Source organism: Strigops habroptila, chromosome 1 (genome assembly GCF_004027225.2).
Source record: "Strigops habroptila isolate Jane chromosome 1, bStrHab1.2.pri, whole genome shotgun sequence".
In the NCBI taxonomy this organism is placed as follows: Eukaryota; Metazoa; Chordata; class Aves; order Psittaciformes; family Psittacidae; genus Strigops; species Strigops habroptila.
Window position 1 is genome coordinate 129,840,836 of NC_044277.2, and position 27,928 is coordinate 129,868,763.

At 44.1% G+C, this 27,928-nt stretch overlaps 1 protein-coding gene and 1 long non-coding RNA gene across 4 annotated transcripts; one reads left to right on the forward strand and one right to left on the reverse strand.

Moving 5' to 3' along the window:
* Positions 1-22,826: 22,826 nt before the first annotated feature.
* LOC115617399 lies at positions 22,827-23,749 on the forward strand. Its single transcript, XR_003994584.1, has 3 exons — positions 22,827-22,946; positions 23,129-23,225; positions 23,660-23,749. It is a non-coding gene; the product is annotated as an uncharacterized LOC115617399 (long non-coding RNA).
* On the reverse strand, positions 23,229-27,550 carry SP8 (Sp8 transcription factor). 3 transcript variants are annotated; one of them, XM_030507821.1, is made up of 3 exons: positions 26,863-26,877; positions 26,598-26,702; positions 23,237-26,289 (listed from the first exon to the last, which is right to left on the reverse strand). In XM_030507821.1, the coding sequence occupies exon 3, from the start codon at positions 26,254-26,256 to the stop codon at positions 24,814-24,816; it is 1,443 nt and encodes a 480-aa protein (XP_030363681.1). In that variant the 5' UTR covers positions 26,257-26,289; positions 26,598-26,702; positions 26,863-26,877; the 3' UTR covers positions 23,237-24,813. The 3 variants fall into 3 exon arrangements, with proteins under 3 accessions (XP_030363672.1, XP_030363681.1, XP_030363662.1); XM_030507812.1 differs by lacking the exon at positions 26,598-26,702 and having other exon boundaries at positions 23,229-26,289; positions 26,863-27,550; XM_030507802.1 differs by lacking the exons at positions 26,598-26,702; positions 26,863-26,877 and adding an exon at positions 27,383-27,550.
* Positions 27,551-27,928: the final 378 nt, after the last annotated feature.

Genomic DNA, 27,928 nt, shown 5'->3' on the forward strand with positions numbered 1-27,928 from the left:
ACTGACAAGATCAACCCTACGGCTTCCTGCTCCCCTCGCCTTACTCCCCACAGATCTACCCAGCTTTCCATATCTCACCACCCTCACCCCTTCCCCTGCCAGTCTGCCTCCCAGTAGTTCTGGTGCAGGGACCAGAGCATCACCAAGGTAAAATTCGGGTTTCAGCAGCTCTCTGGCCAGCATGGCCGCAGGCTGTAGCACCTCCTGAGGACCCTCATGGCCCACAGAGACCATGGAGAGGGCACCATGTCCTCTCCAGCCCAGGGGGAAGGCTGCAATCAGCATCCTGGGGCAATAACTAGCCTTAATGTCCCTGGCCAGCTCCACTGGGGCCTCACCCTCCAGCTCCCGAGCTCTTCACCCCAGCAGACCCAAAGGGCCACTTGTTTGACAAATTAGTTACTGTTCAGAGCACAGACTGGAGTTGGATGCATCACCCTGTACATTTCTATGTTTTTCTTGCAAAATATGGATAATTGCAAAGATTTTTTTTTCTCTCTTACAAATAAGGATGCTGACAAACAGCAGCCTACCAAATACCAGGAATAGCTACATTACAGCACTTCATTCCAACAACTGCTGTCCCTTTTACCAGCGACAAAAATATTTTAATCTAGACTATTCTTTGGAAATCAAAATTCTGGAAAATGTTGTTTCATATGTCTCTTGAATCTGTTTGCACTTGGCCAATGTCTTTTGCCATCTTTCCTCTTACATATCCAGCTTTAGAATGTCCTCATAACAACTTAGGAAGTTTTCGGTTGACATAAGACTGGCAGAAGGATCAATATGTTGGACAATGGGGTTGCCATTCAGAAGGATCTAGACAGGCTGAAGAAATGGGCTGACAAAAGCCTCATGAGGACCTTGTACCTGAGACGAAGTGATGCCGTGTAGCAGCTGAGGAGCTGACTGGCTGGGAAACAGCTTTGCAGAGAAGGACCTGGGGATCCTGGTGGAAGGTAAATTGGGTGGTATGGCTGTGGGGTGACAAAGGCTGACCACATGCTGGGCATCATTTGTAGTACTGCACCAGCTGAAGAAAAGCTATAGAGCACTTGTAAGGCCACTTCTGGAGTGTGTTGTTCAGTTTTGGTGTCCCCAGCAACACTTTAGCATAATGTTAGATTGAACTTGTTCATGGAAAATGTGACAAATGCAGAACCAGGATTCTGAAGCATAAATCTGACCTCTGCAGAGTGATTTCTAAGTCGGACATTCAGAAAACATTATAAAGAGAGTTCATAAACAGCACAGCCTCTGTGGTTGCTGGGAAGCTGGAGTTAATAGGTTGACTTAGTAGATATCTTGAATGGGCTTCACATAACACAAGGCATATTTGTAGGAAAGCTACACTGCCATGTTGCTTTCCTCTGCAAGAGGACAGCTTGGTATGCAATCTCTCTAATATCTTTAGTCTGTTTAAACCTACACACTGTCAAATTCCATACCGGCTGGCAGGGAGGCAAATCTAGCTGTTTGCTTCATAGTGACTTGCCTTTCTGTGTGTTGTTTGAAAAAGCAAAACAATCCCCTTTCCTCCTACACCTTCAAAAATGTAAGCAAGACAAAGGGGAAAAAAAGAAAATTTCTAAATGTTTCTGAATTCTCTTTGAAGGCGTATTTTGTCAAGATCCTTTTATGCTTCATTTTAAAAATATAGGATTTTGGAGGGGTTTTTTTCCAAAATATGTTATTCCATCAATATGTGTCAGTTTTCATTAAATTTTTACCAGAATATAAAAGAAATAAGTGACATTTTAACCAGAAAATAAGGAAAAACCTTGCACTGTGAAACACTCCTTTCTCTGCTTTGCCTCATTTGAAGAGTTCAGAGAGTAAAAATAAGTATTAAGGGTTATTGGGTTTTTTTCTAGCCCTCTCTGCTTAGCTGTATTTTTTGTAAAAGGGCTTGACTTTGTGCAACACACAGTCTAAAAATTAAATTTGTTCTGAAACTTCAGTCACTATCCCAAAACACTGTTGTTTCTGCCTGACTGCCTTAGAGCTCAGTGTCTCAGAGACCGGACTTGATGCCTTCTTGCTTCATACAAGGTTAGAGCAGGAGCAGGTTGTCACTGTTGTTTCAGTTGCTGACAAGAGGTAGAATCTGCAAAGAAGTTGTATAAAGAAAAAAATACTTAATACACATTCAGAAACCATACAAGAGAGCTCCTTTTATCTATTTTTTTGTGGGATGCCCCGCTTATTTCTCTATCTCCCTTTTTATTTAATTCCCAAAAGTAGCTCCATTACAAAAATTAGCAACATAAAGCTATTAAAACCTAGTAAGAAAAGGCTGTATCCCATTGTAGCCTTTGATAAAGAGGAAATGTGATCTTGTTCACAGTAAGTTCATAACCTGTAAAAATAAAGTTCAGAACAAATATTACTTAACTGAAGTGGGTGTTTTAATTATACTTAGGGTATAACACCCTCCTTCAACCTGTGGTTTTATTGGTGACTAGAAGACCTGATAATGCTACGTTATAGAAAGATAGCAGCTTGGTATGATTTTCAAGCAATCATAGAGGACGAGCACTCAGACCACAAAGAGTAGTGTGGTGTTTCAATCAGAAGAGTTTCAGAGCCCAGAGACTGGCATAGTTATATAATTGCTTTGTATGTGAGTGGTTTTAGATTGTTTAGCTTCGTAAGGCCACCACGTATTCCCTTACATGGAGACAGTCAACTTTTGCCATTATTTTCCATGCAAATGTTGAAGAAATTATTTTCCTGGAAGTATTAAGAATACAGCTTCAGACCTAAAATTAAAGACTGATTATAGTAGAATAAAACTGAAGAACAGCTAATGAGGGGTATTTAGACTAGTTAGTCACCATTACACCCACACTAACTTTTCAAGGACATTGCAGAAATCTTTTGGTGAACATAATACTTTGGGGCAACCAAGTATGGCAGAGCTTTCTAAAAACATATGTCAGCAACAGATTCTTAATCTGACATGAGCATTTTAAGGCAAAGGTCTAAAAAGATTTATTAGTTTTCAGAACATATGCATGTAAGCATTGTCAATCACATCTCAAAGGGCACATCTGATAGAAGTTTAGAACCCACTGACATTTCTTTCATGCACCCATCTCACGCAGACCTCCCCATTCTGGAAGGTTTGTCCCTTAAAACTGAAATTGGACTTAGTAGCATTTGTTGACACCTGTGGATGAGGGGAAAGCACTTCTCTTCTGTTGCCCTATGGAAGACTAAATGCTAAATCTACACTTTGCAGTAACGACGATTTCATTATGATTTACCTAACTAGTGCCACAGCTGTAAAAAGAAAACTGCCATCCAGTCTTGAGGGGTTTACAGAGAGGATGATTACTGCTGTTACTTATTTCTAACCTGGTGAAGTTTAATATTGCTAATCTGTAAGAAAACAGGATGCAGTTTTCCTTATCCATCTTAAAAATTAATAATTTGTAGACTATGAGGAGGAAAGGTGCTATTTTGGTTCAGCATGACTCCATTCAGGCCAATTGAGCTATACCAGATCGCATTAGATAAGACAGATAAACTGTCATCATGTCACTGCCAGTCCAATTTTATTTAGGAATAATGACAGTTGATGGAAATGGAAATTAAATCCTATTTTCAGCATGTATATCAGGGAGGATCATGAAGACTTAGGTGGTTCATCTTCAGCAACTGCCAGACCTTTGAGTTTTAGAAACCTCCTTTCAACTCTGTGGGTTGGTCACATCCTCTCATCCAGTGTTCCTTCTTGTTCCGTCACTGTTCCACTTCATTGGGGAATGTAGCAGTTCTGTGTTCGCATTTCATATTGCTGTTACCCCTTAAGGAAAATCAGTTATCACACCAGGTCTGCTGAGACCTGTTCTCAGCCACTGAGAACCCCTATGGCAGCCAACAGAGACAGCTGCTGTTCAACATCCCCCCTTCCCTGGCTTCTCCAAGAAAAAAAAATAACCTCTGAATTTTCACTTCAAAGCCTTCAGAAAAGATAAATCTTATGGTCTTGAATAAAAATGTACAGAGCTCCTTTGCAATATGGAAGAGAAAGGGAAAGATTAAGACCAACATTGGTGATTTGATCCGCTGTGGATTCTCCAGATGAAAGCTTGTAGCCTTGCCACAGCTGAAGTAAAAAATGAGTAAGAACTGGTCTGCAAGTTTCTTATATTACCCCACTATACACAGCTATCTTGGATTATTACTGTGGCTGCTTGCTTAGAAACTTGTTTAGCTAATACTTTGCAGGGCAAACGGAGGGTCTTGGTGCAAGTTCTATGCTTACTTAAGTTTGAAAATAGTTTCCTGAGTTTGTTTGTGCTTCCTTTTTGGCTTTTAAATGCTTAAGTTTCAAGATTCTGAACTTTCTTTTAATCTTTAGTTTCTACTTTATTGCAATTTTGTGTGCTTAACTTTGCCAGATACCTATTTTGTCTTACACAATCAGGAAATATTTCCCAAACTGGTAATTCTTTACTGTCTTTACATCCCTTTACCAATTTCCTTGAATGGAGAGAAATTACAGCCATCCTCATAAAAGCAAACCAAAACCCAAGATGTTGCTATGAACTGATGAAACTAAGTACTCAGGAATTTTTTAAAACCACCATAGACCTTGTTGAAGCCTATTAACTGCCATTTTAAAACAAACAGCTATTTCACTACCTTCTTTCACAGTAGTATTTTTTGATGTCTTAGAATTTATAGGGGCATATCCACTATCCAGTGACATTACAATTGTTCAAATAAGTCTTGGGTACAAATCTTAATGTGCAAACTTTGATGGTTGCTTTTTTTGGTTTTGGATTGGGTTTGAGGATTTTGTCAGAACACATAGAAGGGAGACTGTTGGGATTTAGATTTTTTTCTGGGTATTTTGGCTTTGTCTGTTTGAAGATAGGTATTAAAATCTTAGAAGTATGATTAAACTGGTGCAAGCCAAAAGCCTTTAAAATACAGCAAAAGCTGATAAAACCATGACAGAGGAATAGGCAGTCGTGAGTTTGCTTAGCATTGAGAAGATCTAGAAGGTGGTTTCGGGAGTTAACACCTTGAGAGCCAGATGAAGCTTGCAATTGCACACATCTGGCCCAAGGATTTCTGATCTGCATATGAGCAGGTGACAGAGAGCAAGGTATGCATTAGTGTGTGGCCCAAGTGTGTTATTTGAAGACTGTTCCTGCATGGACGGGCCTGTTCTAGACAAGATACTTCTGCCCCAAATTCACATTGAGTAGCACTTTGTTATGCTTCCTGATGACACGTGGTCCTATGTGTACATCATAAACCTTCTTAGATTTTACAGGAGAGTCTAAACAAAAAAATTCCTCTGGCTTTCAGTGGGATCAGTTGTCACCCCTCAGAACATATTTAGAAGTAAGTAGGATATGAAAAGTCCTTTCAATTTATCTTCTGCTGCTCGTCTAATGTTGTTCTCTCAGTACTTATGTAGTTTAAACCATACACAACTGTTTTTCCAACACCCATTTAAGCTGAAAAAACAGCAGTATGGTATTACCACCAGACACTAGTCCTACTTCTGCAGAAGAGGTAAAATAACTTCCAGTAGGTAACTACCCATATTTTATCCTGCACTTCCGGCAACCTTACTACACTATTCCCGGTTTAGACTTTGGTTTTCTGGGAGCAAAAAATTTGTAGATGTTCCTCTAAGGGGGTTTGGCTTCATAAAATGAGGCCCAGGGTCACAGACAGCCATGCTGTGCAACGCTGGGCTGAGGTTTACAGGATGAATGAGGCCTGACAGAATATGGCAGGAAAAATCCTCCTTGTAACACAACTGCAGGTAGCTGTCTCTTAAACTTGTTTTGGTGTGTGTGTACGTGTGACCCAAAACCTGATGAAAGTATGTCTATATACTACTCCCCCAGGGGAAATATTTAATTTAGCAGTACTTCTTGAGATGTCTGGGCCTGTCTAAATAGGAAAATTTACCAGCTTAACAATACCACTGTAATTCCCCATGGGGATGGAAGGAATAAGTATACCCATGAAAGCAGTTATAGCTCTGGCAGTAAATTTTTCCAGATAGACAAACCCTTCAGGTTTTGTCCGTAACAGGAAAATTCAGACCTGATATTCATAAGACATAATTAATGAAGTTGCAGCATAGAAATGACAAAGCTGCTTAACCTTAGGGGAAAGAGCAAAGGGAACTGTTTGTTACTTTACAATATATCCTAACATATAAAGGACTATCATCATACCTAGTTTCGTATCATTTTGTGCCCTTTCAGTGCAGACCTTCAGACCTCAGTTTTATTTCGATTAAACATTGACCATTTCAACCAAACTCAACTGATTTGACTCATTAGACTTGACTTCATGAAGAAGCCTGTGCTCTCCTCATCCCTGCAGTGGAAGGGTATTGCCAACAAAGTACCAGATTTGGCCAGCGAAGATCCTAATGGATGCAATCTATCTAGCAAAGCAGACCTACAAAAGCACACTTTATCTAGTCAGTGACAGAGATGTTCCATAGAGATGCTTTGCAGATTCGGCCCAAATAGATCTCATAGGTCCTAATTTGCCTAAATTTTCATATCCAGAGCTGCCTTTTTGAGGCTTTCAGACACACTTCACTTCTTGCCTGACCATGTAGACACATTATAGCTTTTCTTATTTTTCTTCAGATAGTGGAACAAGTCCTTGTCTGTGGCTAGAATGGAAGGACCTGCATTACAATCACTTACTAACCATCACCTAAGCACTAAGCACAGTTACTCTTATTGTTGTTACCAATGAAAAAAATAATAAAAATTCACCAGCAGTGATGGCAAAGACATGAAGCATATTTTAATTTAGTAAATGCATGAACACTGCTATAAAACATCAGCAGCTTGAGGTCTTCGCTAGAAATGAGCTGTCAGAAGAATAAAAAAAAAAAAAAGAGCATTTAGTATCAAAAGGGTGTTGCCTGACCCGGTGGTTTTACAGCCTTTTATTTTTTTCCTAGTATATAAGTCCTGTTTAGGACTAGGAGTCTTTTAGCCTGATCAGCATTCTTGCCTTCAGAGAATGAATACACAGTTTTTGTATTGAGCTGAATATGAATGTGGGCTGCAGATAATTTTTCAGCTTTTCACTCAAGTGCTTACCCCCTCTTTTCCTACTCCATAAAATATGTAATTGAGCAGGCTCCCTTGGAGCTAACAGTGACAGATATAATTAATTAGCTTTATAATCTTAAATTGTTTTAGTTTTTATGTTAATTTTTGTAAGAGGGAGTTTAAATCATTAAACTGAACTCTTGGTGCTAAGAATTGTAGTGATGGACCTGATCTGGAAGCTTAAATTAAACAAATTAAAATTTGTAAGATAGTTTGTTCTGGTTTCAATCCTCTCAGCTCAGCTCACATTTAAGATAATATTTAGTCCTTTAACCATTTCCAGTACCAATTAAAACTGCTGCAGATCCACTTTAGAGACTTGCATTCTGTTTCTCAATTGTCTGTCTCAGAACACCCCAAATGTTTGCTTCCTATCTCCAGTTTCTCTCCGTGCAAACCTGTATTACTGCTAGCTACCTCTACCTGTAAAGTACCTTAAGACTAACTGATAGTAAAATGTTAATAACTAGCTAATATGATTAAAAAAACATTAGTCATGAGGGTCACATTTTGCAGAGAAGCTAAAGGTTTGTAACAAATGAAATTGTATTTTCTTTTTCACATTTGTAGATAAATTGTAATTTAATTGGCAATGTGGTTGGCACACACTGTGGTAACATAAAGTAACTGTAGGTGCACAACCTCAAGACTAAATTGGACTTCTCTGAAGGAGAACTGGAAAGGAAAATAGTTTTCTACAATTTTTAGCAGTCAATTTTCAGCATACAACAACAACAAAGTTTCATGGTTTTCTTAAGAGTTTTCTTCTGCTCATTTTCTGGAAGAAATCTCAGTTCACTGATTGCGGTGAGGAATCCTGCAGTTAGATGTCAAGAATAGGAAATCTCAATCTGTAATAGAAGACTACAGACTCCCTCAGAGATGCACATAATCCCTCAGCTGCCAAATGTATACCAAGAGTTCAAGAAGTGTAAATAAAGCATGTATTCTTGACAAACTGGATAAATTGCCTGTATAATTTGCCTGTATAATTTGGTGTAGAAGACACAATTTTCAATGTCTTGTGATGTTGAATCCTTCAGTGCACTAAGGGATTCGCCACCAGTTCAAAAAAGATCACAACTTTACCAGTGGTTTGGAAAATGTTAGGGAGTTTAGTTTTCATTTATTGTGTGACCCATGATAATATTGAAGTTAAATGGGGGAGGGGGTTGGGTGGTGAATACTTTATATTAATCGTTCCAATTATGGCTCAATCATGGATTTAGGAAATCAGAAATGTGTTTTTGAATTTGTCAAAGTACTAAAGATCTTTAAAACTTTTATGGCTAAATAATCTGTGCATCTTTTTAAATGAAGAATAAACTTGGCTGAAATACATAAGTAATGATACTTGAGGTGCTTCTAAACAGCATATGCCAGGCATGGCCCACTTCTGAGTTTAGGGCAGATATATCTTCTAAAAGCATTTACTGAATCATGATTAATTCACACTATGGTGTGCAAAGCCTAGAATAAACACAGGCCAATCTCACTGAAAGGATTTATTAGACTTGCAGGTGGAGTGCCTAAAGCAGACCTTCAACATTCTCAGATAGGGATAGATATACAGTATATCAAATTATAATGCATAAAATAGAATGAAGTGTTCTTGATTCGTATTGCTTTAAAATAGAAGAGTGACGATATTTACATGATATTAGCATTTGAAATTAATAAATAATACAGAAACTTTATCAAGATTATTTTCCACAAGCCAAAAATTGTTCAAGGAGACTGAGGCAAGCACATTAAATCTGAATCTTATATGTTTTATCTTAGGTACAAAAAAAAAGCTGCTGAATAACATTTCCCTGAATTCAGCCTGAAAATATATAAGAATATGAGACAGTCTCGCACAGTGTACCTCAAGGCTAGTATTCATTTCAATCATCAAGAATAAGCTGAAAAAAGAATTGCTGAATATGAGCTAAGTTTTTTCCATTACAGTCATAAAAATGCATTACTCAAGGTAATGGGAATGTAGGTAAATAAGCTAATGCTACTTTGTGCAAAGAGGATGCTCAGTGCAATTTTAATTTGCATTCAACCCTCACATACTGTAACTACATCAAAAGAAATCAACTCAGAAGCTCAAAATAGAGTATCTATCTGCTCAAGACATGTACTGAGTCAAACCTGCAAATAAGCCAGAAGGTTGTTCCTCTTTGACCGGTGGAGCTGCAGTGCTTTTTGCAAAAAAACTGCAACAGTCACGGAGAAGTGTGAAACCTTCCAGAAAGTGTGGCAACAAAAGCAAGCCCTGACAGCTGGGCAGCAGCAGGGCTCCCAGGCTGATAGTCACAGTGGGGCTGAAACAACAGGTCACACTTTACATCAGGAAAAGAACAGACCAGGCAGACTTTCTGCATAAAAACCGGTCCATGGATTCAAGTTTTAAAATCCTGCCTTTTTCACATGAGCATGGACAAATCTAAAACCATTCACTGACTCACAGGTGTGAGCAAGGTGGCTCTTTTGACTTCTGCCACAGCCAGTCACCCACATAAGCTTTCCTGAACCAGAGGGCTGGAGCAGACACAAGAAGGTCACCCTGTATATCCTCAAGGCAGGATGAGCTGCACCAGTGTTATTCATGAAAAATGTTTGTTCAATGGTTCTTTAAGATTTCCAACGCTGACAACACCTAACCATCAGCAATCTCTGCTTCACTTTCCTTAAAGTTGAAAGTACTGTTTTGCCCTGATATCTAGCCTAAAATTATCTTTGGTGATCATCATATCTGTTTTCTATTGGGTATTTTCCAGCTGACACACGCCCTTCATGGAGTCTTTTGCTCAAAGCAAGGCAGCATACTCTACCTGAGGCATTTCCAGTGCTGAGCAGAGAAGAAGGATTATTTGCCATGTCTTGTAATCTATATTCCTGTCTAAAGTATCTCAGGAGGGTGTTTTGTAACAGCATGACATTGTTGACTTGTGTCAAGATTTCATTCAACCGTAAACTCCTCTCTTCCTTTCCAGAAAAATGCCACTTAGTCAGTTATCATCGTTAGCCCCCAGCCTGTACTTTTGCATCTAGTCCCCTGTACTTGTCCCCACTGAGTTTAGTTCCTAGAACATGCCCCTGTTGAATATCACCCTATTTTTTCAGACAATTTAGTCAAGGTCATTTTGAATTCTAATCCTGCCCTCGAGCACCCTGTCTTTCTCAACTTGACATTTTCTGGAAATACAGTAATCACACTCTTTTCCCCCTGTAGGTCATTAATGAAAATATTGAATATAATACAACCCAGGCAAACTCTTGCAGAATCTCATATATGCATCTGTTAGCAGAAGGGATTCATAGAGAAGCAATCAGTAAAATTTAGTAGGCAGATGTATTTAACTGTTACCTCTTCTTCTCAGTCAGCATACTCTGATGTGAATGCAAACAATTCAAGTCGTACGGTTTAAAAATCCAAAGATGATTGCATCTGTTCTCATCTGAGCAGTCCATTTCACAAGGGACCCATTTCAAAGCTCATTATAGTTAATGAACGGCCCTTATAAATTTCAGTGGGCCATGAATCAGGGTCAGAAAGAAGGCTAAATATGATCCTTCACCAACACTAAAATAAAGTTCTGCAGAAGTCAGAGTTTGATTAAAAAAAAAAAATTTTGATTAATTAAATGAATGAATCAGAAAAAAAATGGCCAAAAAAGGATTTTTCTAAAACCGCGTTTTTTTCAAATGATCAAAGAACAAATAAAACAAATTTTAATTTTATTCTGTAAATATCTAAGGGTAAGTAAATCAAGTCAGTTCTAGTTACTCAAGTATTTCAGCATGAGCTGATGGTGGGTCTCACCAGAACAGAATGGTGAGTCCAGGGTCAGCCTCTTCCAGCTCTTGCAGAGTTTGAAATGCTAAATACAGATTAGAGCTTCCTGCAGCCTCCAGCAGTCAAATACTTTTGCAGTTTTGTAGCTAATCACTTGATGGCTTATATCCATAGATTCAGAGATAGTAAACTCATTGTAGAGGACTGCTGCGATTACCTCCACAGGGAGTTCCTTAAACTAAATCCTGCCTAGACTACATTTTATTTCCTTTAGAAATAAAAAGGGTTAAAGAGTTACCATTAGCAAGAGTGCTTTGGTGATGATACCAGTAACTAGTTATTTTAATTCCTATGCCTAGTTAACATCAACAGTTCAAATTTTGCAACCTGGAGTCTAAACTGGGCTCATTTCAGCCAAGCTTGCAAACAATGAAACTTCAAGGGTTACAGGAACCTTTCCCTTTTAGATTTCTGTTTTCCATATGAATACTTCAGGTGCAACCACTTATTATTCTCTTTCATGAGCTAGAAGTAAGTGTTCCTACAGTCTTTTTATCCAGCGCCCAGTCATTCAGTCATTTCTGTGGATCTTCCCTAAATTCCTTTTATTTTCTGCATCTTCCTTCAATCTAGTTCCATCAGCATCCTCCTTTTGTGCTATCACTAAATAACAAACTGAGTAAAATGTATGGTCTGTGTACCTTGACAAGACAGTTTTGGGGTTTTTTTAAATAGGATCATTCCAATTAGCACTAGATATCCACAACATCCAATAAAAGTCCTCTGCTAATACACATTGGAAGCAGACTTCACCAGAATTTCTGACTATGACTTATCTTCTACTGTTTGGATCATCTTTACATATTCTTCCAAACCAACTTCCCCTGTTCTTTTTTACTGCATTCCAGAATCTAATTCTGCACCTAACTTTCGTCAGTGTCCTTTATGTGTGTGCTGCTCTCTGAGTTTAATGACAAAGACCACTTGCTCTCTTTATGTGTGAACTTGTTCACACCAGCGTTCAGCAAGACAAAAATCACTGCTGAGAGCAGGGCAGCCCAGCAGAGATACTGGGCAGAACACTGTCCCATAAAAATTTCAGGTGGCAATATACACGAATGCAAACCAGACTGCTCTGTCAGGAGGGAAACAGGAAGGAGGATGGAAGAGAAGAAAAGGAAGACTACTGAAAGACAGGCTAGAATCCCATCTCTGAATAAATGGGTCGTATTTCTTAAAGATAAGCTTATAATGTTTCACCTTTGTATTTCTTACATCTGAGCTTATAATATTTTATCTTACTGTATTTTGTTTGACAGTAAGGTTTCTCTTTTACTGAATTCCAGTTACCTTGATTGTCTTCTTCAGTATGCCTTACACATCGGGTCTTCTGAGCCCCTTTGCTCTGGGAATTGTTCTTTCTCTCTGGGTGCAAGCTGAGACTGTCAGAAGCTTTTGGCTGCCTGTTTACACAGTGTTGTATACTTTTTCTTGTGTAAGACAGTTTACTGAATTGATGGTCTAGCTGGAAATGTCTGATTTGTGTTTTGAAATCCGGAAAAGAAATGCCCAAACCATGTAACAGTTGGGAACTTACAGCTGGGACAGTCACTTACCCTGCAAGTAGATACTGCTGCTCTCCTGAGCCCTCCACTCGCTTGTCATGCTCATTTGTTTTGAGTTGTTTCAGGTGCTTTAGGGAACCAACTGTGAATATGCCTATATGAAAGGTGCTTGGGTTTTTTCATAGATCCTGAAGCAGACACTTGTTGCAAGTATTACTTCCACCTGAGTTTTGCCAGAGACAGCTAGTCTAGCCTATTATCCCATAAAAATATACTCTTTATCTTTCAGTAAATAAGACAAGTATTTACCAGCACAAGACCTTCAATGTTGACTGAAGTCTTCATGCACTCTTCCTGCATGAATTAATTAATGCAGGAATTAATGTATACGTTAATTAATGTATACCTTGCTGTTAAATGGCCTTTTTTTGTGTCAAAAAAAATAGAAAAGGTAAGTTTATTATATATTACAGACCTCACTTGTGATTTTCACCTACTTGCTTCAACATCTATGTTTGACTTTCACAAAATAAGTTTTGACACTTCATTTGGAAATCATTGTGAAAATGTGAAAACAGGATAGTTTTGCAAACGAAGCAAAACAAGGCTTGTCTTCTCATAGAAATTACAAGGTTATTTAAGTAAGTTCAGAGCTTGGTGAAGACAGAGTCTGGCTAATTTATATTTTGTTTTATGACAGCAGAATGGGAAACATTCCTTTTCAGTGAAAAGACATCACTGCCACAATCCTTTTTCAGCCGAACCCAGTGAGATTTGATAGTTGCAATTTGGCCTAAGAATTCCTTCAGAAAGGAAGGCTTCCCAGGGCAACCATGCTGCAGTCATAACTGCCTCTGATAGAATTGCATTGCAGGCATATTTGACAATTATGCAACAAGCATGTGTGGCTGAGACTTCTCTCTCGCCCTCAGATACACCTACATGTTTAGATATATAGCTTTTGTAATCCAGGTATTCTTGTGGTTGATTTGAACTGCAGTATGACTTGGGCACATTTTCACTTCTGTTCCACTTAAATGTGTACTTAACCATTACACCTGCTGCATTTTAACTCCATGACTCTTGGAAGGAGGATCAGAGCTGCTCCTTACTCAGTGGGAAAGAGTATCTTTTAAAGAGTATCTCTTAAACATCCCTAAATACATCCTAAATATACTGCTTTCCACATCGCTATAGTCCTGTGATAGAGAATATCATTACAGTAGTGGTTTTATATTCCCAGCTTCTGACACTGAAGAATCAAACTGGTTCTGGCAGCAGAATTTGAAGTATGTGATGCCTTCCCATCGGTTACAAGTGAAATATAAGGTTCTGGCTGCTCAGGAGAAATTGCTGACTTAACTTTTTCAAACCAAAAGTATTCCAGAACGATTCTATATGCAGAAACTCTAGGTTGTAAGGCAATACCTTTCAAGACAAGTAATGTGCAGTTCGGTGACTTCAGTTTGCAAGCCTTTATGTACCAGGTTCTGCATTAAACAGTTCTTTTGTTAATGAATTAGTTTATGAGTATGGGATAAGTGTGCTACAATTCCCTTCTGAATTTTACTTATTAGAATAATCCATCCTACTACCTCAGTTACATAGATCAGTTTTGTGTAGCAGGAAAGGTACTTGTCAAACGTAAATGCAACCTCAAGAAGGCAGTCTTTAGTCATACTGGGAATATATTCTTGTACTAAGAAAAAAAAATTGAAAGCTTCCTCTGAGTTCATGAGATTCTGTTTGCCAGTGTTGTATATGTGAATTTAAATTTTTCTTTATTTTGAAGTGATTTCTTATGGAAACAAATCTCGTATGATCGAACTGCCAGTCTGCCTCTGTATCTCTTCGCACAGGACATCTTGTATCTGTTGGCTGGTTTGAGGGGCAATTAGCTTCCTAAAAATTGAGAAAATAGGCAGATAGGTAGTGGAGATTATTACTGGATCCTAATTAAAGAGAAGGCCAAGCTCACATCATGTTATACATTAGAGCATCTATCCAGCACAGCAGTTTTTGTAAACATTCCCATTGCAGAAAAAGCTTTTATCGGAGTTCAACCTCTGTGAAGATACAGATCTCTTTTTGGGTTGGCATGAATCCAGGAGAAACCACACATTGTCTAACCTCTGGAGTAAATGCTTAGTTTTGCCTGTGTGAATTTAGCAGTTAAATAACACCTGGGGGCAATATGACAGAAATTCTGTTCCCTTCTCAGTTTGGGCACCTCTGCTCTGTTTACTTGGAAGTTCTGCCTTGTAGGGTCCCAGGAAAATGGTAAATTCACAGGAAACGGAGATACACCACTGTGTCCTTTCTCTCATTATTCATTAAAACCAGTTTCCTAAGCATTGTGTGGGGAGTTAAACCCGGATAGTGTGGGGAATTCTCAAAGTGCATCGGCAGGATCAAGTTCATAAGGAACTGAGTAGGATAATACACAGAAGTGGTCAGACACGTAGAGCCTGGGACACGTATGGAGGGGTATACCTAGACATGCAGAGACCTGTAAAGTAAGGTACCTATAAGTGCTTGCTGGGTTTGGCAACAGCCAAGTGCCTATGTTCTGTTTCTTATTCCTATTCTCTTGATCGGGTCTTATCTTGCATTTTTTGGCAGCAGTGGAAAGGGAAAAAAAAACTAACTTGCCTACTTTCTCTGCTGGTATTATACTCTCTGGAAATATAGGTTAAAACTTAAATGCCAGCCTAGAGAAACCCATGCTGGCAGGAGAAGCACCATAGCAAAATCAGCCTTGAGATACATCTGTAATCAAGATCCTTGCTTGTCCCACTTGTCCTTAAGCACAATACCATGAAGGCACAGCCTGAGGTCTTACTGACTTTTCAGCTCAGTCTTCACCCAGGCAAAGTCCCAGTATAATCAGTGTTTCAATAAGAGTTAAAATTTGCCTATCAAAGACTAAACACAGATTTTATCTGAGAAGTTATTGCAGTCAGACTAGAGATCACAGCTAACAAAAAAAAAAAAAGTAAGGGAAGGATACCTACTTTAACTAGATCATGACAACTACTACTAATAGGGGAGGTGTGGCTAAATTATGTGCCAAAAATGTATCTAGTAGATGCAGCTATTCCCTTCTGATCCCTTCTGTGCCTGTAGAAACACAATAAATTATATGAAAGCATTTGTAACATAACTTTCTTGAATTAAGCCTGGCTTCACAAATGCATTTTTCTCTGCTACGAAATGGTAAAATCCACAAATCTTATTTTAAACACATTACAGCAGGTAAAATGTGTGCTCAGTACAAAAAAATTCATCAAGCATTTTACAAAAGGCTGCACATTCTTTTCTTTCATATTTAGCTCTTTGGTGTCTCTCTCACTCCTTTCTCACTGCTTACATGAAGAGAAGTGCTGATACAAAAATATTCTTGAGTTTCGGGGTTTTCTTAAACTCCTGATAATTCTCCCATGAGCATTTTGATAGCAAGCCAGCAATTATATTATGAAACAAACTTGTCTTTGTGCTACCAAGTTGCAAAATCAAAACAAAACAGATAAATACTACCACACCAAAAGGCTTGTTAACTAAGACCATTAACCATGTTTTATTCTTGGATTTCATCTTTTATTAAAGTTTGATTGGAAGATACTTAAAGTAGGTAGGCCTGTATAATGCGTGCTATCTCTAGCAGGCAACAATTTCTCCTTTTGTCTGCAATAATGTTACCTATTATTAGTGACACCAGGAAATTTCATTGCCTACTGTACATTTAAGAACAAAAAATATTGAGGCAAAAGGAGGAAGATCTTTTCTTCTGCTTATCTATATTTCTATATGTCTATATTTAAAAACCTATTTGTAATAGATTTTTTACACCCACTCTCTGATATGGCATGATGCTGAATAAAATGTACCATGGAATATTTACCTCCCAAGAAACAAGAGGATAGAGATGTGGAAACTAAGGATCTTGGCTAATAACTAGAAGTCCATCATCTTTCTTGCCTGACTCATAAAGTCAGAAAAAAACTAATGTCTGCCATGGCAAGTAAAAATTAGCAGGGAGGGCCTGATATGAATATAAATGCTGGCCAGGTTGTGATTTAATGTCTATAAAACATTACATACACTCTTACATCCCATGTGTTTTGTAACTGAACTCATGTTTAGGTACGCAGTAACTATCCAGAACAGAAGCAAGATCCACATCATGGTTTTGACATCAAGTATGTTTTTTGACTTTATGAGCAGAAATAGGTCAGACTGAACTTTTGGTTTTCTGAGTCGCGAAGGGGGAAGACGCAAAGGATTAGGCAGAACTACAAACAAATATATTGCACGTATTTTTTCGAGGATGTTCTCGGTGAAAGTAAATTTTTCAGGATCCAAGACTTTTAGAATTCACAGAGCTTTGAAAACTTTTTTCTAATAAAGATATTCTGCTTGCATATGTTTTAAATGCTTTCATTTTCATAAAAATTCTGTGCTTAGCAAAATGGGAGGCAAATTTAGCCTGCAGCTGTTCCCACAGGCTGCTGAGTTTAACCGAAAGTAGAAGTAACCCAGTGTCAAAGTGGGCATTAAATCAAAAGACTGCTGGAAATCTTAGGCTTGGTGCATGGGACTGATCAACTCCCTGGCTGCTGAGGAAGGTCTGTGTTACTCGTGCTCTGGAGGGACGAAGTCCTGATCTGGACCCTCTAAAGATGAGACCTGTGCTTGTACTAATGCGGGAGATGTCTGCACAGAGTCAGCAGTGTGTGTCGCATTCAGCACAGTAAGCAATTGAAAACTGTATTTGGCAACTGTTTTCCCCGTTCGGCTTTGTCCTTTCATATGTATATGGATAAGCAAATTAAGCCGCATTCTCAGCGTGGTAATGGTTGGGCTAGCCAAAGCAAAGCAAACACGCAGAGCAGACAGTGATACTGGCTCGTACTCATGTTTCAGGTACCAATTTCTTACCAGTTAGGGATTTCCTCCTTGAGACACCCTGTTTGCATTGTCCAGCTAAATTCCTCACCCTTTGTTGTTCAGCAATTCCACTTTATAAGTTATCTATCGTCTGTCTGGAGAAAGCAGCAATGGCTACAGGCAAATAGTTGTGGCTCGCCTGCTGTGCCCTGCTAGCGGCGAGGAGTGCAGGACTTGCCCGGCGACTCTGAGAAGGCAGTTGTTTGCTGGGGGGTGGGAGATGTTGGTTGATTTGGTTGGTGGGGGGAGGGTTGCAATAGGCAAAGTTTGCAGGGATAGGCCACTTCTTCACACGAGGTCGATTACTTTCATGGGGAAGAAAATCCTCATACTTGTTGCATTCATGTCTGATCTTCAGGTATGATATATATGTATGTAATCTAAAAAGTGGAGGAGAGAAGGAAGCTGAGGGGTTAAAAAAAAACCGAGAGCTGTGTAAGAAGGGGCAGCAGCGAAGAATGCCCCTGCAGTTCTGGGCATTGAAATTTCTTCCTCCTCCTACTTCAAAACCTGATAGCCTGCAATGGGAGGCAGGAAAGCAGGCAGCGTTACTACTTTCACACCTCATTTGCAGGCTGAAGGCATTTTCCTTGCTGGCCACCTTTCCTTTGAGAGGACACTTTTGCTCGGTGTGCCTATTCCGCTGCATTGTCCGCTTGTGTCCCCCCTCACCCCAGCCCCGAGCTCCGGGAGCCGCCGCCGGTCCCTCCCTCCCTGTGAGCCCTTTGCAGATCGGTGCCAACGGGGTTGTTAGAATTTAACAACACGCTGTAGCCTTTGATTAGGGCAGGAGAAAAAGAAATATATGTAAAAAGCTTTCTAAGAAGACAGCGAGCTCAGAAGCAGCGTTAATTAAATGTGGAGCAGCTTTCATCGGCAGGAACACACTTGCTGCCTTTGGCACGTACAATCGGCGCAGGGAACACCCAGGCTACCCTGAGAAGACAAGTTTACAAAATATAGGAGAGTACTTTGAAACGTCTCTTCGGGAATGAGTTGTCCCCAGTATAACTCGCAATAAAAGAGCAGCCTCCGACCTAGCGTTAAACACGAATGAGTTTAGCAACTCGGTCAAAAGCCCTTGTCACCCTGTCAGCTCCCCCTCCCAGCAGCTTTCAAAGAATTCGGAGGTGAAACACCTAAACCAGAGACCTCAAATGCTGCCCTAGCGCCTGCTTTCGTATTTTCAAAGTCTCTTCATCTGCCGTGAGGACATCGTCCCCTCCCTGGGGGGGAGCTCCGGCCGCCCCATCACCCCATGCCTACTGCCGGGCGCTGAGCAGAGCCGGGGGGCTGCAGGTCCCTTCCCCGTCCCATTTATTTCCAGGAGAATCCACGGAGATCTGTTCTCCCTCAAAGGCCGCTTCTAGATCATTTCTTCCCTAAATAAACAATCCCACCCTCCTAACGAGCATCGCGGAGGGTCGCTTGAGGAGAAGCAGGGCATGGAGTGTGGAGAGGAGAGCTCTTCCTCAGGAAGAGACAATTGGCTGCGGAGTACAGAATAAAACGAGTTCAAAAGATACTTGCGGCTGGTGTCTGCGAAGCTGAGGGTTGCAGGTGGGGGGATGCTGCTTCCCGGGGATGGGGCTACAGCACAGCGGCAGTCCCCACTCCAGCAGGATATATTCCTGTAAAATACACACACACACCGGCTCCCGGTCCAAGGACCCGTGTGATGCCTGTTGGGGGACGGGGACTGGAGGAGCACCCCCCCCATCATCACATGGGTCATCCACGGAGCTACGGGCAAGCGGTGACGGTTCCCCCCGCTACCCCTCTCATCTGAGTCTTACCCCCACCGTCGCGGGGCAGCGCCCGAGGGGGCGGGCAGAGGGACCAGCCACCGACGGGGCGCACATGCAGGGTGGCGCTACGAGCCCGCGACAGGACCGATAGCCCCTCTCCCGCACTCCTGTGTCCGTCTGTCCATCTGTCCGTCTGTCCGTCTGTCGGTGTGTATGTCCGAGCAGAGGCAAAAAAAAAAAAGGTGAAGGGGAGAGATAGAGAGGCAGGTCTCCGCTCCCGGAAAACAGCAGATGTGAAGTGAAGGGGAAAGAGTCTAGGCGAAGAGCCGGAGTAGAAAATGGGAAGGGGAGGGATGCGGAGCAGCTCTTCACTCCCGAAAGAAGCAGTTCCGCTTCGCAGCAGTCCAGACGAGGTGCAAAGCCTGCCGCCCAGCAGCAACGGCTGTAGGCGAGTGGCCGGCTTTATTGCGCGCTTGTAACGCGGGGGCCAGCTGGAGGTTGCACCAAGTATATAGGCACACGCATACATATGCTCCTCTCTCAAGAGATGTGGCCAGACGTAAAGCACAGTGTGTTGCTCAAAAAAAAAAAAAAAAAAAAAAAAAAGAAAAAAGAGATTATTTTATATTATTTTCCCCATCCCCGCAAAGGAAACTTGCACGGCATTTTATGTCTCCAAGAGGAAAAGATGATCAAAAGGAGCCTCGCACCCATCCATCGCTCTTCCCCTAACCAAGGACGAAGTTTCTGTGACACTATTTGAGGAGTTTCAGTGTTACAATCCCACAACCCTCCATTCTCTATCCCCGACCTGAAGGGAAACCCCAGGACAGCGTTCAGAGCATGATGGTGTGGGGGCTGCCCCTGGGGCTCCCAACACTTCACCTGCAAAAGTTGTGGTGCTCCATGACTGTGTTTTGCACTTTGCACTTTGGACGGAAACCTCCACATGCCAAGACCGAAGTCACTTCCCGGGAGGTGGGTCCGTCATCCAGCCTCTCAGCAGGCCTTACAGGCGGTATGAATATGCTTCTTACAAAATTGTTCACCGCTCAAGTCGTTATGTGGGATCGCCCCAGCTTGTTTTGAAATCCACAAGTGTAAAATAGAGTTACTCCATTTAGTCACCCCACTGAAGCTCCTATGCAGTATTGCTTGCCATTATCCCCCACTTCCCTAATCCCTTTTCTTAAAAAGTGAATAATTTCAAGTGGCAGTTAGAAAGCCACAGAACTGGAAACGCAGTTATTGTCCTAAATGTCACGGTTTTTCTCAATGCACACCTTCCTGATGTGCAACAATTTCCCCATAGGCTTTAGCACAAGATGGCCAGATAGCTTGAAAAGATGCCACACACACAATAGTAAAAAAAAAACAGTGCTCTACATTTTAAAGCAGATATTGCAGAACATGCTTTCCTCCATGGAAACACTGAGGATAATTTTTTAAATACTTCTGGGATACTAAAGCAAAATGTAATGGTGTGTGCTGGGAAAGCAGACCCTGATTTATACTAAGAAACACAAGGTTATTCTGATACAGCAAAAGAGTTTTGCCTTTTATTATAAATCTGGTGAAAGTGTGAGCAACCACACATCTAATTTGTTCACACCTTTTCTCAGCTCTTTCTTTCAACCCTAAACCAGAGGCCGCTTCATGGAATGTAAGTGAAGTGTGGCGGGTTTTGGCAAGTGCATACTTACAACTGTTCGTACTGAAAGATTTGTTGGACTGCATCAAGTATCCTCACTCCACCACCTTTACAGCTGTGAAGGTGTTGACAGCTGGATTAGCCATCACATCCACAAATAAAACGTCTGAGATTCCATTTCTTGCTTTCTACTTTCACATTCCTAGACTGGAAGCAAAGAAGAAGCCAACACCCTTTGACTGCTGTATAGTCTTGGCAGGCACAGGCTGAGGGGAGTGGGAAAGGCACTATGGCAGGCAAAAAGGAAGTGGTGTTTTACATTGCCTCAGCTGCACACATCTCCCATCATGGCTCTATTGAAAATTTAAACTGGGAAATGACAATGAAAAATCAGAATAATGGGAAAAGTAGGACATGAAATTCGACAGACATTGCTGCGAGCTTGAAGGAGAGAGACTTAAAAGGTCAGAGAGCAAACAGGAATGGCCACAATCATCTGAAGGCCGCTGGAAGGTAAGTTGATGGACACCAGTTTGACCCGTGGGTCAGCAAACTAGTTTAACTCTACCTTGATGTGCACAGCGCAGAGACAAGTTCCCGGCTCCTATCAAACAACTCAATGCCCTTATCTGTAAGGGTTTAGTAAAAGTAAATCCACTACAAAAAGGAGCTATTCAGCCTTCAAGTGCTGGGTTTTGCTGGTAAAAGAAAGAAAAATATGTGTGTTCTCACACAGCCCAGATCCAAACCAGCAGCTCCTGAGCAGCAGAAGCACACGCTCGTCCTGGGGGAAGGATAAGTTTTGTCACTGGCTCTATCCCACTACCAGACTGCAACCAGTGCCCTAAAGAAACCAACGAGCTCCTGGATAGTGGCATTTTGGTAGCACTTTCTTTTCAGCGGGATATCAGAGAAGCAGTACTGGGAGTTACCCACCGCTCCACTTCCTCTTCAGTTGGTGCTCAGCCCGTTCCATCAGGACTGAAACCTCCAGGTAACTAAAAGCTGCTTCTTGTTCCCACTGGAGAAATCAGGTGCTGGCATGGCACCCCATTTACATCGTGTTAAAGAAATAAAAATAAATAAAAAGAAAAGAAAAAGAAAAAGAAAAGTGGGAGGGGGAAAGCAGAGCAAACTGTTGCTTTGTTTCAGTAGAAAAATTCACAGGCCTCTGAGGGCTGCATTTGTAATGAAACAAAATGAGAATGCAGCAAAACTCAACCAGAACAATTCCCATTTCTAGTGCACGTTAAAAGCCCCTTCTAATCCTTACACCACCCAGAGAACCAAAATCTCGATTGCATCTGGAGTGGACTCATCTGCACTTTCTTGCTCCCCATTTTAACACCTGCTGGTTAGGTCATTACTAATAATGTGCTTTACACATACACACCAAAGAAAGGTCTTTCTGCCACGCAGATTCTATGCTCCAGCCCCGATTTTTCAGTACCCCGACAGCGAGCATCTCCTCCCTGTGTAATCCAGGAGGCCGGATTTCCAAATAGGAACAACACTTCCCCTGTGCCTTCCACTCCTCCTCCTTTCCCCTCCCTGCCCACCCTCCCCCCCCCCCCAAAAAAAAAAAAAAAAAGGTGTTAAGAAAAAGTGTTAGTGAGGTTTAGGTTGTTTGGTTTGGGTTTTTTTGCCAAAACGCTAAGTAGATGCTGTAACTGCAAAAAACACCAGGTTTTAGGAAAGCCTCGCACTTTTAGTGTGCAGAGACAGCCCTGGACAAGATTTCAAGGACATAGCACTGGCGGTTGCGCTGGCCCGGCTGGGTGGCAGCACCCCGCGGCCTTGGAAACAGCCCAGATTCCCGGTCCTGCGGGGAAACCCGCCCTGGACCGACCGGGAGCTTTCCTCACACAACCGCCAAGTTTCCCACCGCCGAGACCCGCAGAAGTTAGCGCTCACCAGGGCAGCTGGCATCACTCCTAGCCACAAACGCCTTCCCTGCAAAAAAAAAGCGACGGACCACTGCTGATTTTGCCTTTTAAAGCAATGATGACCCTTCGCATTTCGGTATTAAATCGCTTTTCAGTGTGGATCTGGCTCGATGTGAAGAATAAAGTCCAAGGAGAAGGCACATGCAAAGCAGCCCCTCATACACACTTGGTTTTGAAAGAGGTACTGAATCTTAATGATGATGATGATAATAATAATAATAATTTCATTAGTTTCCTCTACTAGTGCATTACAAAAAGCACTAAGGAATGCTGACTTACTCATTTTAACGTCTCAGAGCTGCTCTCATTAGGCTCTAGAGTTTACAATGGGATTGAAATCGTTGTATTTTCACTTTTCTCCAGAACACCCTAAAGAGCACCTCATGCCATAGGAGCTCAGAGTAAATCGTTGCCTGTAACGATGGAATTAAAAAGAAGAAAAACAACTGGCTGACCTAAGGTAGAATGTTTTATCTGGAGTTTATTAATACCATTTAAAATATTACAGATAAAAATCAATTACATTTCATGCATTTAAAATGCAAATCTAAAATGTTCCAGCGAAGGGCTTTCCATTTCAATGTGAAATATCCAAATTATTTCAACATTACAATGAGACAATTAGTTTGCAGCATTGCAAACCGCTAATGTAGTGTCAGGAGTGTTTATTAACATTGATCAATATTATTTTCAGGAAATACACATAGGCCAACGTTAGTTCAGTTTCACTTGGACAGTTTATTTAATATATGGGTCGTGGCAAACCCACTTTATGAAATATAGGAGAACTCTCACTGTAACTATACCTGAACTGCCAGCAAATGCAAATAAGTACATGCTCCATTAAATTAAATGTCATTCAACATTTATCAAATATTGTTTGCTTAATTACAGTTGTATGCCTACCTAAATTAATATTCAAGCAAAACCTATATCCTGAAGTGCGATTTGATGTACGCCTCAAGGAACGAGTCCAGAAAAAGAATGCAGTGAACCAGGACTGCGACAATAACGCTTTCTCGTGACAGGAAAAGAAATAAAAATTAGGAAAAAAAAAAAAAAAAGCTCAAGTGTACTTCAATATATTTTCAAATATTTACTGGAAGTCATTTACAAGAAAAATACTATACAAAATCGTCTCCTGGACAACTGCACCTCACACCGATACATTGGTGGAGTTATATTAAATTGTTAGCTAATCTAGAACGATTCCCCAGTTGTACAAACCTATAGGTTCAGACGTATTTTACAAATAGTTTATTTTCCTATCTCCCCCTCCCAGCCTCCCTTTTTGGCATTGGAACTACAGCTTCGCTTGAAACCCACGGTGCTTCTTCATGTGTTTGGAGTTAAAAAATATACGACTTTCAACCTAATTATTTTCAGGGTATTTCGCGATTCCTACTCATACAGGAATGATACAAATTTGGGCTCGGGGAGGTAAACGATTCGTTAAAATTAAAAAAGAAAAGAAAAGAAATGAGAGGGAGGGGGTACTGCCGCTCCGGTCCGGGGAGCAGAGGGGCTTTGAGCAGTGTACGAGGTGAGGACAGCTCTGAGGCTCGGCTCGGCGCTGCGCGGGAGAATGACTGCGGCCGGCGGGCGATGCCGTCGCAGACCTCGCCGCGGGGCAACCCCGGCCCTCCCGCCCGCGGCCTGAGGGCACCGCTGCTGTACCGGCGCTGGCGGTGGAGGGAGGGGGTGCGGGCAGGTTTCCAGCGGGAAAGCGAGAGGGAACGTGGGTTTTTTCCGCTCTAAAGGCAACCCGAGAGGGGGTATCTCAAGGCGAAGGGGAGGTGGCGCGGGGCTGCCCCACGGCGGCCCGCAGCTCTCGCCTGTTGCCCAGCAGCCCCCTGCCCCCGCCGGGGGCCCGGCCGCACCGCCCGCCCCGTGCGGGGCTCCGGGCGGGCAGCGGGGTGGCCGCGGGGGCCTGAGCGCGGTCCTTGAGGAGCCGCGCTGGCTACTTACGTGTCCGCGTCCCCGCCGCGGGGCTGTGCGCCCGGGGGGGCGGCGGGCGGGGGGAAGCGGCGGCCCCGGGCCTCCGCCCGTCACTCCAGGCCGTTGCGGTGGCCGGGCTCGGGGGGCGGCAGCAGCTCCGGGGAGTGGCAGGGCGGGCTGCCGGCCGCGCTGTGCTCGCTGTCGGTGTCGCTGCCCTTCTTGCCACCGGGGCCGGGGCCGCCGCCGGGGCCGCCGCCTCCGGGGCCACCAGCGCCGCCGGGGCCGCTGTGGGTCTTGACGTGCTTGCTGAGGTGGTCGCTGCGCATGAAGCGCTTGTTGCAGACGGGGCAGGCGAAGCGCTTCTCGCCCGTATGGGTCCGCAGGTGCCGCTGCAGCTCGTCGGAGCGCGTGAAGCGCTTCCCGCAGAAGAGCCAGTTGCAGACGAAGGGTCTCTCGCCCGTGTGCCAGCGCAGGTGCGCCTTCAGGTGCGAGGTCTTGCCGTAGACCTTACCGCAGCCGGGGATGTGGCAGCTGTGCAGCCCTTTCCGCCGCAGGCTGGCCCCGGCCGGCCCCAGCCGCTCGGCCTCCTGGCAGTTGGGGCAGTCGCAGGTGGCGCGGCCCGAGTAGCGGCGGGCGGAGGAGCGCGGCGAGGCGGCCAGCGGCGCGGCGGGGCCGCCGCCTAGCATGGAGCCCCCGGCGCCGGCCAGCGGCGAGGGGGCCGAGTCCGGGTAGGAGCCGGGCAGCACGGGTTTAAATCCGTCCATGAGGTGCTGCCCGGCGGGGCTGAGGAGGTGCGAGGAGGCGCCGCTGCTGAAGGCCGAGTGACCCAGGCCCGAGTAATCCGAGTTGTAGCCGCCCAGCGGCGAGTGGAGCGAGGTCTGGAGCCCGCCGGCCGCCGGGTGCAGCGAGCCGGGCAGCGCGGCCGCCCCGTTGGGGCTCTGCACGTCGATCCAGCCGGCGCCCACGTCCCACCAGCTGGAGGCGCCCGCCGAGCCCACCTCGCCGGCGCCCAGCCCCGGGTGCGAAGGTTTGAACCAGGACTCGTAGGGGTGCGCCATGCCCACCCGCGGGTAGATGCCCTGCAGCCCCTCCACCGACGTGTGCACCTTGGAGATGAAGACGGGCTGGTGAGCCGCCGCCTCTTGTCCCGCCGCCCCGCCGCCTCCTCCGCCGCCGCCACCGCCGCCGGCGGCGCTGCCCGGCGCCTGGAAGACGGAGTAGTCGTTGGCGAAGGGCGAGCTGGCGGCCGCCGCGCTGCTGGAGGTGAGGGAGAAGGCGCTGGAGCCCGGCGAGCCGCCGCAGCTGAACGAGTCCGAGACCAGGGCGGCCGCCGCCGCCGCTGCCGCCGCCGCCGCCGAGGAGCCGTTGCGCGCCGCGCCCGCCACTCCGAAGCCCGGGAGGCCGGAGCCCACGGCGCCGCAGCTGCCCGCCGAGGAGGAGGAGGAGGAGCGTTTCCAGGGGTGGAAGCCTTTGCCGAAGGAGGACGCGCTGTCCGAGAGGGCGGACGGCGAGGGACTGGGGCTGCCGATCTTGTTGCAGGTCGCGGCGAGCATGGCCAGCGGAGTGGAGCCTACCCGCGGTTCCTCCTGCGGACACAGAGAGGAGAGGGCCGCCCCGCCGGCGTCAGGGACGGAGCGGACCCACCGCCGCCGCCCGCCTCCCGCGCCCGGCCCCGCTCCGCTGCCCGGTCCCGCTCCGCTCCGCCGCCCAGCTCCGGGCACAAAGTTTCGCGACTGCCGCGGGAGGATCCCTTTGCCGGAGCCGGCACCGCGGCTCTGCCGCTGAGCGCCTTCCGGGGCTTTTTGTCACCATCCAGCCCTCCTCCCACGGAGGAGCTCGGGAAGGGTTAAAAAAGGGGGGGAAAAAGAGAGGGGGGAAAAGTTGCGCCGTTTACCGTAGCTTTAAATATGCCCCCGGCACGGCGGCAGCTACTTTTCAGCCTTTTCCCTTTGCCCGGAACTTGGCCGGTCCCCGTCCCTCAGGCCAGTAAGACTGTTTTCTTAAATATAGAATTGCGATTATCTAATTACTCCTTTAAAAAAATAAAATAAAATAATAAAAAAGCTTTTAAATAAGCCTCATTTACGTATCAACGATAATTAAATATATATAAAAATTTAACATATGTACATATGCATGTATACACGAGTTCAACGTACCTGCTGGACACGGCGGGCTGTGTTATTTTAAAGGGAAATAAAAAGCCACAATCTGATGCAAATTAGAAAATGCACACACACAAAAAATAATAATAATAATAAAAAAAGTGCTGGGTTTGGTTTGGGTTTGGGGTTTTTTGTTTGGTTTGGTTTTGTTTGGGGTTTTTTTTCCTTCCAGCAGCCACACGTAAAGAAGAAAGGCCACTTCTCCGGGGCACAGGAACAGCACAGCCCAGGCGCTGTAGGTTGTTTCTACAAAATGCCCTTAAAACCTTTTTCCTGCTCACTGAAAAGTGACTCTGCCCCCTTTTCCCCCTCTCGCTCTTTCTTTTCTCCTAAACTCACTTGTAGCTACGTTAAAAAAAAAAAAGAAAAAAAAAAGGGGGGGAAAAAAAAAAAAAGAAGGCTGAATAGAGGAGACTGATAGCCCCGGTCAAGACAGGGGTTATTTTAACCCCCTCCAATCGACAATAAAAAGAAACCAATTAAACCAGCAAGAGAAAAAAATCCTTAGACTCACCCCTAGAAGTGAAGTTGCCATCACACAAAAGTGCCCTCCTCTCAGAGGATCTTTTTTATATTGATAAATCAGAGGCAGTGTTTTTTTTAGAGGTGTGCAATACAATGATCAGTTCCGCCCATTCCACCACAATTGTAGCTCCCTCGCCGGCTTTGAAGTGCCGCTGAGCCGCCGACAGCCAATCCCCGGGACCGCCGCATCACTCGACGACGTGACTGCGTGAGGTCATCAGCGCCGTCGAGCCCCGCCGAACTCGACGGCGCTGATGACCTCACGCAGTCACGTCGTTGAGCAGCGCAGGCTACGGTCCCAGTCCCCCCCTCGCCCCGTGTCCTTTCGGTACTTGTAGCAGCAAGCAGCGGGGGACACACACACTTCAGGCCCCCCCCACCCCTCTCAGACCCACCATTTCACGGTGGCGAGGTCGCACAATGCTCCCCCCCTCCCCGCCGAGGAGCGCGTCCCCGGCGGAGCCCACCCGAGCGACACCCGCCGGCCCCGCCGCCTCGCCCCAGGGGGTGGAGGTGAGCGCTTCGCTCCCCTCGG

What these genes read in the sequence shown, in the direction of transcription:
- SP8 (XM_030507802.1), bottom strand. Translation starts at nt 27,403, where the DNA reads ATGGCAACTTCACTTCTAGGG. An exon ending in TGGCAACTTCACTTCTAGGG is followed by an intron (nt 26,290 to 27,382) that starts GTGAGTCTAAGG and finishes CTGTGTCCGCAG; the next exon opens with GAGGAACCGCGGGTAGGCTC.